Raw genomic sequence first — 14,006 nt, 5'->3', positions numbered from 1 at the left:
CCAAGCATGCCTTCCTCTTTGCGCCTTTCTCCCTTTCGTCCTGAGTTCGAGTGTCTTCAAAGCCCACGACACCTTTGCTAAAGGGTGTTCTCCAACTGGAGCGCTCGCAGGCCAGTGTTCCCCAGTTGTCGGTGTTTATACAGTCATACCTCATGTTACATTTGCTTCAGGTTGAGCGTTTTCAGGTTGCGTCCCACGGCAACCCGGAAGTACCAGAATGGGTTACTTCCGGGTTTCGCCGACGCTCAAAATGACGTCACGTGCATGCACAGAAGCGGCGAATCGTGACCCACACACGCGCAGATGCGGGTTGCATTCTGCTCATGTTGCGAACGGGCCTCCGGAACGGATCCCGTTCGCAACCAGAGGTACCACTGTGCTACATTTTTTTAAGATTTGCCTTGAGAGAGTCTTTAAGCCTCTTTTGTTGACCAACAGCATCACGCTTTCCATTTTCAAGTTAAGAATAGAGTAGTTGCTTTGGAAGACGATTATCAGGCATCCGCACAACATGACCAGTCCAACAAAGTTGATGTTGAAGAATCATTGCTTCGACACTGGTGATCTTTGCTTCTTCCAGTACACTGGCATTAGTTCGTCTGTCTTCCCAAGTGATGTGTAAAAATTTTCAGAGACACCGTTGATGGAATCTTTCGAGGAGTTGGAGGTGGCGTTTATAACTGGTCCATGTTTCACAAGCATGCAGTAAGTTTGGTGGTGCAATAGCTTTGTAAACAAGCATTTTGGTTTCCCTGTGAATGTACGGCCAACCTCCTTTGTATGGCTGTCTCCATATTGCTGTGCTGAGAGGGATGGATCCAAATGTAACTGTTGATGAAACAAAGCAGAATTATCCACTCCACCCATTAGGACTGGATATTGACATATCCAGCACTCTTTTTCAGCCAAACCTCACCGGAACTCAGTTCTGGCACCTCTCAGGTGGGCACTGTTGCCATTCTCAAAGGGAAGCGATCATGGTGAGTTCTGGTACCTCTTTTCCCAGAAAAAGATATCGTCCAAAACTGGTTTGAAGTCTGTATCATGATATCGGATCCATCTCTTCGAATTGTCTGCCGTTTGCAGCTCAGGAAAGCAAAAAACAGCCGTAGCTTGGTTCGCGAACGTAATCCGTTCCCAGAAGTCCGTTCGACTTCTGAAAATGTTCGAAATCGAAGTTCGGCTTCCGATGGGCTGCAGGAAGTTCTGCCTCCCAGCAATGTTCAGAAACTGGAACACTTTCAGCATTCGGGAGCCAAAACGTACGGGTAACAAGGCATTCAGGGACACGGGTGGCGCTGTGGCCTAGGGCTTGCCAATCAAAAGGTCAGCGGTTCGAATCCCCGCGACGGGGTGAGCTCCCGTTGCTCGGCCCCTGCTCCTGCCAACCTAGCAGTTCGAAAGCACGTCAAAGTGCAAGTAGATAAATAGGTACCGCTCTGGTGGGAAGGTAAATGGCGTTTCCGTGCGCTGCTCTGGTTCGCCAGAAGCGGCTTAGTCATGCTGGCCACATGACCCAGAAAAACTGTCTGCAGACAAACGCCGGCTCCCTCAGCCAGTAAAGCAAGATGAGTGTCGCCACCCCAGAGTCGTCCGCAACTGGACTTAAGGGTCAGGGGTCCCTTTACCCTTTACAGTGGTACCTCGGGTTACATACGCTTCAGGTTACATACGCTTCAGGTCACAGACTCCGCTAACTCAGAAATATTACCTCGGGTTAAGAACTTTGCTTCAGGATGAGAACAGAAATTGTGCTCTGGTGGTGCAGCAGCAGCAGGAGGCCCCATTAGCTGAAGTGGTGCTTCAGGTTAAGAACAGTTTCAGGTTAAGTACAGTTAACTGTACTAACAAGGTACGACTGTACAGTGGTGCCCCGCAAGACGAATGCCTCACAAGACGGAAAACTCGCTAGACGAAACAGTTTTCCGTTTTGGAGGTGCTTCGCAAAACGAATCTCCTATGGGCTTGCTTCGCAAGACGAAAATGTCTTGCGAGTTCCTACGGGGTTTTTTCCTCCCCCCCCCTTTTTCTAAGCCGCTAAGCCGCTTATCACCTGATCCCATAAGCTGATAAGCCGCTAAAAGCCGCTAGTAGCACTAATAGCGCTATTCCGCTAATCCGTCAATGGGCTTGCTTCGCAAGACGAAAAAACTGCTAGACGAAGAGAATCACAGAATGGATTCTTTTCGTCTTGCGAGGCACCACTGTATGTGCTAGATTTTTTATTTTTGGTGTGGGGAGTGAAGAGATATTCAGGAGTCTTCTGGGAGTGGAAGTGAATGCAGCTGCCAATCATCCTTTTTACCACCCCACTGATGATAAACAGAAACTTTTACCACCTTGAGGATGATAACCGGGAACAGCACGATTTCTGTGTGGGACAGCTGCATATTCTGGCATTGCAGGGGGTTGGACTAAATGATCGTCAGGGTCCCTTTCAATTCTATAATTCTGTGATTCCGTGATTCTTTCCCCAAGCCTTAATAGCAACCATTCTCCCGAGTTCCTCGCGAGTTGCTGCAGAGCCCAGCGCTCCCGATTCTCTGTTGCAGTCTCCGTATGAAATGTTGTTTGTTCCTTTGCATTCATTGCGACGTGCATTGCAAACACGTCCTCCGTTGTCTGGAAGCCGGCTTGCAATTATAATTGCATTTAATACCAACAGGTGGGGTCTACAGAAAAGGTCTCTTTCCTTAGTTTTGTTTTCAAAGGAACGGCATTCAAATTTTCAAATGTCCTGTTACAGGAGCTGGGCTTGTATACAAACAGCCTTTAATTAACGAACAAAGCTGTTTTTGCTATTTCAAATTATCAAGTGTGGTTTGGTGTGGGGGGGTGAAGATAAGGAATACAGTAGCCTTTCCGCAAGACGTTGGAAAGAGAGAGAAAGATACAGTGGTGCCTCGCAAGACGAAAAGAATCCGTTCTGTGATTCTCTTCGTCTAGCGGTTTTTTCGTCTTGCGAAGCAAGCCCATTGAGGGATTAGCGCTATTAGCGGCTTTTAGCGGCTTATCTGCTGATCGGATCAGCTGATAAGCAGCTTAGTGGCTTAGAAAAAGGGGGGAGGGGAAAAACCCCGCAGGAACTCTCAAGACATTGTCGTCTTGCGAAGCAAGCCCATAGGAGATTCATTTTGCGAAGCACCTCCAAAACGGAAAACCCTTTCGTCTAGCGGGTTTTCCGTCTTGCGAGGCATTCGTCTTGCGGGGCACCACTGTACACGTTTAGACAGAACCAGTTTATCATCCATTGAGGCTGGACTGAGGGATACTTCTCTGAACACCAAACCTGATTTTTGCCATCCTGGATTTCCTGATCTTGTTCTGATGCTGTTAAAAACCTCCATCGTTCCTCACCTTCTCCCGGGGGAGACCGTTCCACTAATGAATGGTTCTTACCGCCATCCTTAAATCACCAGAAAGTTTTCCCCTGATGTTTAGTCGGCTTCTCCTTTCTCGTAACTCAAAGCCCTTGATTTGAGTCCTACAGGAACAGGAGGAAACCAGCTTGCTCCATCTTCCAAAAATCTGGAACCCTCTCCTAACATCTGCCAAACCGTTGCGGTTGTTTTGCAGTACCTGACCAAGTTAGCGATTGGAACTCAAGCCTCATAGCTATCACCCCAAACCCCAACCGATTCGCTCCAAAACAGGGTGTGGCAACAGTTTTGCAGCCCAAAACCAGATATGCAGTGGTACCTTGGTTCTCAAACGCCTTGGTTCCTGGAAGTAAGTGTTCCGGTTTTCGAACGTTTTTCGGAAACCGAACGTCCAATGCAGCTGTCAGCTATTGTTTCCAGGGCGCCTGCACCAATTAGAAGCCGTGCCTTGGTTTCCGAACATTTCAGAAGTCAAAAGGACTTCTGGAAGGGATTAAGTTGGGCGCTTTTGTTTTTGAGGCATTTGTTTTCGTGGCTGTGTGGAACCCAGTTCAGCTACTGAGTGAGTGAGTGATTGTGGAAATGGATAAAAGCCCCCTATCCAAACAATGAGTATCATCAGTGCAGATAAGAAAAAATAATAACTTTAATTTTCATCATCTACAATACTGTGATATTTATTTTATAGCACAGTACATTGATTACTGCTTTCATTTTATGGATGAATGGTCTCACTAGATAGTAAAATTCATGTTCCGTTGCTGTTTCAGGGCTTGTTCTTAAAAGTCTGGAACGGATTAATCCGTTTTGCATTACTTTCTGTGGGAAAGCACGCCTTGGTTTTGGAACGCTTTTGGTTTTGGAACGGACTTCCGGAACAGATTAAGTTTGAGAACCCAGGTACCACTGTATGTGAAAGTATTGACTTTCAAGTTTCCCAAAGGGGTGGCGATATAGCTGTATTGTTTTTAACGCTCGATTGGAAGCCGCCCAGAGTGGCTGGGGAAACTCAGCCAGATTTGCGGGGTATAAATAATAAATTATTATTATAAATTATTATTGTTGTGACGTGGGGGTTTGTGGTTTCAGCTCTCTTGACATAATATGCTGGAGACAGTTCTCTAGTAACACTTCTTTATTAAGTGTTCTCTAGTAACACTTCTTTATTGTGTATCTGAAGAAGTGTGCATGCACAGTGGCGTAGCGTGGGTTGTCAGCACCCGGGGCAAGGAAAGTAATTTGCGCCCCCTAACCCGTGGATTTGCGCCCCCTAACCCGTGGATTTGCGCCCCCTAACCCTAACCCCCAGATGTTGCGCCCGGTGCGGCCGGCCCCCCCTGCACCCCCCACGCTACGCCACTGTGCATGCACACGAAAGCTCATAGCAAGAACTTAGTTGGTCTTTAAGGTGCTACTGGAAGGACTTCTTTATTAAGGCAAACAAGACTGAAGCCTGAGGAGGGGAAAGCTACATTTATAGGGACAGGGAACTAGCTAGAAAGAATACATTTTGGAGGGAACAATATCAGGCAATCACAGTCCTGCCTTTTGGAGGAAACCAATAAGACAGAGGATCCAAATAGAGCAGCTTAAATGAACCAATAGTAGCTGTACCCTTTGAAACCCAAAAGGCAGTTACTTTACCCTAATGCAAATGCAGACAATCATAATACAGATATGCAATCCTTTGACTCAATACACAACAATTATTATATCAAGCTCCTCCTCCCTCTGTAAAGTTAAGGAGTGGACTCCGTGTCCAAATGGGGAGTTGAACCCTGTTCTCCCAGATCTGACACCCTAACCACTACGCCGCGCTGCCTCGCCACATATTTCCCCCGTTGTCTCCCTCTCACCTCCTTCTCTCTTTCTTCTCCTGTGGGCAGGATGGTGCTACCAGTGACCGAGTGGATTTGGCGCCACGAATACTGGCTCCCACCAGGGATCACCTGGGAGGACATGAAGGAGACGGAAGAGATCAGCTACCCACAGCCCCGCCACCTCTTGCTGAGCCTGCCGTTGGCCCTCCTGCTTGTGGTGATCCGCTTCTTCTTCGAAAGGTACGTTAAATCGATGCAAGCTCTGACGAGCCTCCATGTTGAGGGGTAAAGGTAAAGGGACCCCTGACCATTGGGTCCAGTCGTGGCCGACTCTGGGGTTGCGGCGCTCATCTCGCTTTATTGACCAAGGGAGCCAGCGTACAGCTTCCAGGTCATGTGGCCAGCAGGACTAAGCCGCTTCTGGCGAACCAGAGCAGCGCATGGAAACGCCGTTTACCTTCCCGCCGGAGCGGTACCTATTTATCTACTTGCACTGGTGTGCTTTCGAACTGCTAGGTTGGCAGGTTGACAGGGACCGAGCAACGGGAGCTCACCCCGTCGTGGGGATTCGAACCGCCGACCTTCTGATCGGCAAGCCCTACGCTCTGTGGTTTAACCCACAGCGCCACCTGCGTTCCTTATGTTCAGGGGTAGCTTACCCCTAAAAACTAGTTTCTGGGGGTAGGGGGGGAATCTGGTGGCAGAAAATTGATGCCTTTGCACCTTGTTTGTGGCATCCTGCTGAAGGTCACTGGGGGAAAAGGTCCCTGAATCATTTTATTAGGATAAAAAAGGTAAAGGTAAAGGACCCCTGACAGTTAAGTCCAGTTACAAACGACTCTGGGGTTGTGGCGCTCATCTTGCTTTACTGGCCGAGGGAGCCGGCGTTTGTCCGCAGACAGTTTTTCCGGGTCATGTGGCCAGCATGACTAAGCCCCTTCTGGCGAACCAGAGCAGCGCACGGAAACGCCGTTTACCTTCCCGCCGGAGTGGTACCTATTTATCTACTTGCACTTTGACGTGCTTTCGAACTGCTAGGTTGGCAGGAGCAGGGACTGTTCTCCAACTGGAGGGTTACATACACTTCAGGTTACAGACGCTTCAGGTTACAGACTCCACTAACCCAGAAATAGTGCCTCGGGTTAAGAACTTTGCTTCAGAATGAGAACAGAAATCATGCTCCGGCAGCAGCAGGAGGCCCCATTAGCTAAAGTGGTGCTTCAAGGTAAGAACAGTTTCAGGTTAAGAACGGACCTTCTGAAGTAAGTACTTAACCCGAGGTACCACTGTAGTTGCTTTGGAAGACGATAACCAGGCATCCGCACAACGTGACCAGTCCAACGAAGTTGATGTTGAAGAATCCTTCAACATGGGCGATCTTTCTTCTTCCAAATCAAACATTATAAGCTTCCCGGAACATGGCTGGCTTCATATGTCTATGAAAAATTATATAGTTGTGGAACTCTTTGACCTCTTCAGGGTGGGTGCCACTCCCGAAAACGCCTTCTAGTCTTGCCCCTTGTGGTTTCACCATATCGTTTACACCAGGCAGGTCCAACTCCCAAGCGACCGCGATCTACTCCCAGTGTTAAAAAATACTGACAGCTATCTACCCATTGTTGTTGCCAAGAGTTGCCGAGCTTTTTTTGGAGGGAGAGACCAAAGTTGTTTAGCTTTTGGGGGATCGACTTGCGATACAGAGACCCCCGCGATCAACCTTTAGGACAGGCCTGGTCTACACGGACTGGCAGCGACTCTTTCAGAACATTTGTCGTTTTGCTTCTGATGGCCAGCATCAATAATAATAATAATAATAAAATAAAAATAAAAATAAATTTTACTTATACCTCTCCCTTCCCAGTTCAAAAACCGGGCTCAGGGCAGCTAACAACAAATTTAAAACACTTAATTATAAAAGCAGCGTAAAATACAGTATAAAAAAAACAATAAAATTCAAAAATCAAAAATCAGTTTAGGGAGAATAAGCATGGGCTCCATACAACCCATACCGTTAAACTGCATTTCACCACCCCACAAAAAAGTGGGAACTGTAATAATAATAATAATAATAATAATAATAATAATAATAATAATAATAATAATAATAATAATTTTTTATTTATACCCTGCCCTTCCCGGTTCAAAAACCAGGCTAAGGACTGCTAACAACAAATGTAAAACACTTTAAAACAATTATAAAAGCAGCATAAAATACAGTATAAAAACATGAAGAACCATAAAATTCAAAAATTAAAAATCAATTAGATAATCCCCAGGGCTAGCGGGCTGAATTGGTCCTATTTGAGCCAGGGGAGAATTAGCTGTGGGGTCTCAGAGTGGGTGATCTTCATAAAAGGGGAGGGAAGAGAAGGGAAATAAAAGATCAGGCTGAATTCAAATTAAAGGCCAGGCAGAATAGCTCTGTCTTACAGGCCCTGCGGAAGGAGGTTAAATCCTGCAGGGCCCTGGTCTCATGGGACAGAGCATTCCACCAGGTCGGAGCCACCACTGAAAAGGCCCTGGCCCTGGTGGAGGATAGTCTGACCATCAAGGCCTCTGACAGAGCCCCCAAACACCACTGCTGGAGTCCCCGTGACAAGCCCTGTTCTGCACGACCAGGTTTTATCTCACAAAGTTTGCAAATGGTGAAATTCTGGCTTTTGTGGGTATCCGGATTCAAAAGTGATGTTTCCCGGGACTGAAGAACCTTTGAAGCTGACGTTTGGTTAACCGCCAGCATTCCTAAACATTCCCGGTCTGTGAGGAGTCGTGCCACAACTTGCTGTCCGTGACTTCCGCAAGGCACGGATAGCCAAGCGTTCCCAAACTGTTTATCTCCAAGCGATCTCCTGGAAGCCTGGAGGATTGGGGTACGCTTTGTTCTGCACCCCAGTGAAGCTTAGTCACCCACACTTCGCAGCCAAGGTGATGACTTTCCGTGGCATGTTTAAGCCTCAGTTGCAGAGCTGTCTCACCCAAACTAAGCCTCCTAAAGCAAAATATACAGTGGTACCTCGGGTTACAGATGCTTCAGGTTACAGACTCCACTAACCCAAAAATATTACCTCGGGTTAAGAACTTTGCTTCAGGATGAGAACAGAAATCGCGCAGCGGCAGTGGGAGGCCCCATTAGCTAAAGTGGTGCTTCAGGTTAAGAACAGTTTCAGGTTAAGAACGGACCTCCAGAACGAATTAAGTTCTTAACCCAAGGTACAACTGTATGCTGCTGCTACTACTACTACTAATAATAATAATAGTAATAATTTTATTATCTATTATTTTTGGTTTCTATGGAAGCCACCCAGAGTGGCTGGGGAGGCCCAGCAAGATGGGCGGGGTATAAATAAATTATTATTATTATTATTATTATTATTATTATTATTATTATTATTATTATTATTATTATTATTATTATCATCTGTCTGGGGTGCCCCAGCCACTCTCAGCGGCTTCCAACACATATAAAAACAAAATAAAACATCAAACGCTAAAAACCCATACTAGAAGGTTTAGTTCGTTCAGAATCAGGTATACCTTGGTTGATGAACTCCTTAACAGTTGAACGTTTTGGTTCCCAAACCCGGAAGTGAGTGTTTGTGAACGTTCTTTCAGAAGCCGAACGTCTGGCGGGGCTTCCGTGGCTTCCGATTGGCTGCAGGAGCTTCCTGCAGCCAATTAGAAACTGCAGTTTGGTTTTTGAACGTTTTGGAAGTTGAATGGACTCCCGGAACGGATTCCGTTCGGCTTCCAAGGTATGACTGTACATGACTTCTGGTAAACGAGCCACCGTAGCCGCTAGAGGGCCGTGAAAATTAACGTCCCGGGCTTTTTAGACTCGTTTACCTATGTATTGGTCAAAATAATGAGTTTGACCAAGCTGCGGGAGGCAGTGGAAGACAGGAGTGCCTGTCGTGCTCTGGTTCATGGGGTCATGAAGAGTCGGACACGACTCAACAGCTAAACAACAACAACCTATGTATTATCTGAAACAAAGGAGCACATAGGTTGCCGGATGTGAAATATGCTGGCATTATGTTGGCTCTCCTACCCAAATATTCTGGATTAGTTGTCATTTCCAAGTCACCTTCAAAGGTAGACCCACGTAGAGCGCATGGCAGTAGTCCAAGCGGGAGATAACTAGAGCATGCACCACTCTGACGAGACAGTCTGTGGGCAGGGAGGGTCTCATCCTGCGTACCAGATGGAGCTGCCCTGGACACAGAATTAACCTGCGCCTCCATGGACATCTGTGAGTCCAAAATGACCCCCAGGCTGCGCACCTGGTCCTTCAGGGGCACAGTCACCCCATTCAGGACCAGGGAATCCCCCACACCTGCCCGCCCCCTGTCCCCCAAAAACAGTACTTTTGTCTTGTCAGGATTCAACCTCAATCTGTTAGCCGCCATCCATCCTCCAACCGCCTCCAGACACTCACACAGGACCTTCACCGTCATCACGGCTTCTGATTTGAAAGAGAGGTAGAGCTGGGTATCATCCGCATACTGATGAACACCCAGCCCAAACCCCCACAGTCCTTACGCATAGATACTAATTAAACACCACAAATCCCTATCGAGGTCACATCAAGGCAGTCTTCTCTCCCAGTTAGAACATACGAGTCCTAATTAAATCCTAATATTACTAAACATTTAATACCATAGATGAAGGCACGTCCAGCTCTCAGGATACTGCAATCTACTCCCCGTATATAAAAAAGGCAGTGATCTATCCAGAGAAGGAGCGTGTGTGCGGTGGTTGGGTGGAAAGAGTTGTTGATCTTTTTATTGGGGGGTTACAAAACTCCACTCACCCTAAACTCCAGCGCTGTCAATCGCACGCATGCCTGCCGCCGGCTGCCAGGGAAGAAAAGATTGACAACACGCCAAATATAGGTCCCACGATCGACAGCAATCACCCCGGGATCTGGCTGTTGATTGCGGTCAACCGCCTGGACATGTCTGCCAGAGATCTATTACACCAGGGGTCAGCAAACTTTTTCAGCAGGGGGCCGGTCCGCTGTCCCTCAGACCTTGTGGGGGTGGACTATACTTTGGGGGGGAAATGAACGAATTCCTATGCCCCACAAATAACCCAGAGATGCATTTTAAATAAAAGCACACATTCTACTCATGTAAAAACACCAGGCAGGCCCCACAAATAACCCAGAGATGCATTTGAAATAAAAAGACACATTCTACTCATGTAAAAACACGCTGATTCCCGGACCGTCCGTGGGCCGGGTTTAGGAGGCGATTGGGCCGGATCCAGCCCCTGGGTCTTAGTTTGCCTAGTACAGTACAGTAGTACCTCGGGTTACAGACACTTCAGGTTACAGACTCCGCTAACCCAGAAATATTACCTCGGGTTAAGAACTTTGCTTCAGGATGAGAACACAAATCGCGCGGTGGCAGCAGGAGGCCCCATTAGCTAAAGTGGTACCTCAGGTTAAGAACAGTTTCAGGTTAAGAACGGACCTCCAGAACGAATTAAGTTCTTAACCCAAGGTACCACTGTATTACACCGTCTTTTTAAACAGGGAAGATGCGAAAAGGACATCACAGACGGGGCAAGAGGATTTTTGTCTCGGGCGTCCTTCTTTGAAGAATTGCATTTCTCGGCGCATGAGCTCCTGGCAACTTTCTTTCCCAGAGCAAATCCGCCCTCCGCCCCTAGAACACCCTTTGCGAGTCCTCGGTGCGACGCGTTCTTTCCATAAAACCCGACAGGCAATAAAAAGATCAGCCCAAAGCCCTATGAAAACCTCCTCCAGCGAAAGCCCATAAAATGATTCCCAGCGTTTAGGTGGCTCCGCCTGGAAACCAAAATGCAACTCGCAACAGAATGGCAGTTTCTGAAAAGGTACCTAATTGTGCCACATCAGTTCTGATTTCTCAGTAAAGCCCCCGTTCCCTGTAGCCTAGAATCATGGAATCGTCGGAAATGTAAAGAAAGGGAAGGTATCTTCTACCGCATGTGGTGGACTTGTAGAGAGGTAAAGGCTTTCTGGGAAGCGGTACTGTTGTTGTTTAGTCGTTTAGTCGTGTCCAACTCTTCGTGAGGAATGGATGCTTTTGAACTCTGGTGCTGGAGGAGACTCTTGAGAGTCCCATGGACTGCGAGAAGATCCAACCTCTCCATTCTGAAGGAAATCAGCCCTGAGTGCTCACTGGAAGGACAGATCCTGAAGCAGAGGCTCCAAGACTTTGGCCACCTCAGGAGAAGAGAAGACTCCCTGGAAAAGACCCTGATGCTGGGAAAGATGGAGGGCACAAGGAGAAGGGGACGACGGAGGACGAGATGGTGGGACAGTGTTCTCGAAGCGACCAGCATGAGTTTGACCAAACTGCATTGGAAAACAGGAATGCCTGGCATGCTCTGGTCCATGGGGTCACGAAGAGTCGGACACGACAAAACGACTAAACAACAACAACAATTTATACAAATATGGTGCCAGGGAATCAAACTGAGAAGGGGGGGGGAAAGGCATACCAAGGAAAGATTTTCTTTATAATGGCCAGATTGTTCTTTTGTCCTTCAGACGCTGTCCAATTAGCTTTTTTGCTTTAATAAACCCCATAGTGAGAAGCTGATGTAGGTGGAGTCCGCAGAAGGGGGATTTTTGGCCGCTCGGATTCTTATAGCCAAGAAATGGAAAACACAAGAATTACCAACTGTGGAAGAATGGCAGATGAAAACGATGGAATATATGGAGCTCGCTGACCTTACTGGAAGAATCCGCGACCAAAAAGAAGAGGGATACCAAGAAGAGTGGAAGAAATTTAAGGACTATTTGAATAAATACTGTGATATCAAAAATTTGAAATTACTTGAAAGTACCAGATTAGGCCTAGGATTAAATTAAGAGTTAATTAAATAAATAAGATTTAGAACCTAAAGGAAAGTTAAGAAATTTTAATTGGAATACTGTGTTTTTTAAAAAATGATACCAGAAAACTGCTACATTTTAATTACAAGGAAATTCAGATGGGAGGGCTCGGAGGAAGCCCAAAATATGTTTATGAGGTTAGAAGTCTAAATAATTACCGTATTTTTTGCACCATAACACTCACTTTTTTCCTCCTAAAAAGTAAGGGGAAATGTCTGCGTGTTATGGAGTGAATGCCTACGGGTGGCATGCCTACAGATTTTCCTCCTCTAAAAACTACGTGCGTGTTATGGTCGAGTGCATGTTATAGAGCGAAAAATACAGTAATTAGTTTGTGTTATTTAGGTGTTTAGGTACCTTGTTTTTATTTTCTTTTTTGTTTATATTTGTGATTTGTCTTTTTTCATTTTCCCCCCTCTGTTTTTCTTTTGTTGTGATATGTGTTATATCTGTAAGAAACTTAATAAAAATATTTTTTTTTAAAAAAAGGAGAGGAATTTTTGGTGCACAATTTTAGACCACGCACTTATATGGGGGTCTTGTGTCACTAAGGGCAGTAGACCGGGTGCATTTAGATTTAGATGGAGCCAATAATTGAGAGTTCTTTGCCAGGACTGAGCTTCTACAAAGGGAAGACTTGCCTCCGGTCGTATTGCTGCATTTGGGACACAAGGTGGTCACAAGAATAAGATGCTGGACTTACGTTCCAATAGGTGGTTGGGGATTGGAACCCAGTTCTCTGCAACCCACATCTTTCACTCTAAATTGCCTCTGAGCATCTGCAGAGTGCCTTTTCTCTTTTGCAACTTGCGGGTGCTGCATCCAGCCTCCACCTCACGTCCTCATCTTCTAAGCTGCAGCAGCCTGCCTTTAGGCATTGCTAAATTGCTTCTCTGCAAGCACAGCCAGTCCCTGGGACGACGGGGTTTAAAGGAAGAGCCAGATGAGTATTTATTGATGAGCTGCCTCTAAAAAGGCCGGAGAGCATCGCTCTGAGAGATAATTGCTCCATTACAAAGCGGCTGCTTTATAGGCAAAAAGGGTTTCGGGAGAGAGGGATATAGAGAGTTTTCTGGAAACTGCTTTGGGCGTGTGAAAGGGGACAGAATCACAGAGCTGGTAAAAGGTAAAGGGACCCCTGACCATTAGGTCCAGTCGTGACCGACTCTGGGGTTGCGGCGCTCATCTCGCTTATTGGCCGAGGGAGCCGGCGTACAGCTTCCGGGTCATGTGGCCAGCAGGACTAAGCCGCTTCTGCCGAACCAGAGCAGCGCGCGGAAACGCCGTTTACCTTCCCGCCGGAGCGGTACCTATTTATCTACTTACGCCTTGAGGTGCTTTCGAACTGCTAGGTTGCCAGGAGCAGGGATCCAAAGGTTGGCGGTTTGAGTCCCCGCGACGGGGTGAGCTCACGTTGCTCTGTCCCAGCTCCTGCCAACCTAGCAGTTCGAAAGCATGCCAGCGCAAGTAGATAAAACCACTCCGACGGGAAGGTAAACGGCGTTTCCGTGCGCTCTGGTTTCTGTCACAGTGTCCCATTGCACCAGAAGCGGTTTAGTCCTACTGGTCATACGACCCGGAAAACTATCTGCGGACAAACGCTGGCTCCCTCGGCCTGAAAGCGAGATGAGCGCCACAACCCCCTAGTCGACTTTGAGTCGACTGAACCGTCCAGGGGTCCTTTACCTTTACTTGTGACGACAGCGAGGAAGCCTCGTTCTACCTGTAGTGACTCCAGTAAAGTAAAGGGACCCCTGACCATTAGGTCCAGTTGTGGCCGACTCTGGGGTTGCGACGCTCATCTCGCTTTATTGGCCGAGGGAGCCGGCGTACAGCTTCTGGGTCGTGTGGCCAGCAGGACTAAGCCGCTTCTGGCGAACCAGAGCAGCACACAGAAACGCCGTTTACCTTCCCGCTGGA

General features: G+C 47.3%; 1 protein-coding gene across 3 annotated transcripts in view; it reads left to right on the top strand.

Annotated features, from left to right (window-relative positions):
• The window catches only part of CERS4 (ceramide synthase 4), a 96,347-nt gene that overhangs the window by 63,918 nt on the left and 18,423 nt on the right, over positions 1 to 14,006 (top strand). For all 3 annotated transcript variants that reach the window (XM_081177937.1, XM_081177939.1, XM_081177938.1), the window contains exon 2: positions 5,267 to 5,440. In XM_081177937.1, the coding sequence (XP_081034063.1) occupies positions 5,268 to 5,440 (173 nt within the window). In that variant the 5' untranslated portion in view covers position 5,267. The remainder of the gene's footprint in view (positions 1 to 5,266; positions 5,441 to 14,006) is intronic.

The sequence above is a fragment of the Podarcis bocagei genome (assembly GCF_964188305.1).
Source record: "Podarcis bocagei genome assembly, chromosome: 18".
NCBI lineage: Eukaryota > Metazoa > Chordata > Lepidosauria > Squamata > Lacertidae > Podarcis > Podarcis bocagei.
The sequence above is the reverse complement of the archived record's forward strand: the minus strand, read 5'-3'. Positions and strand labels throughout refer to the sequence as shown.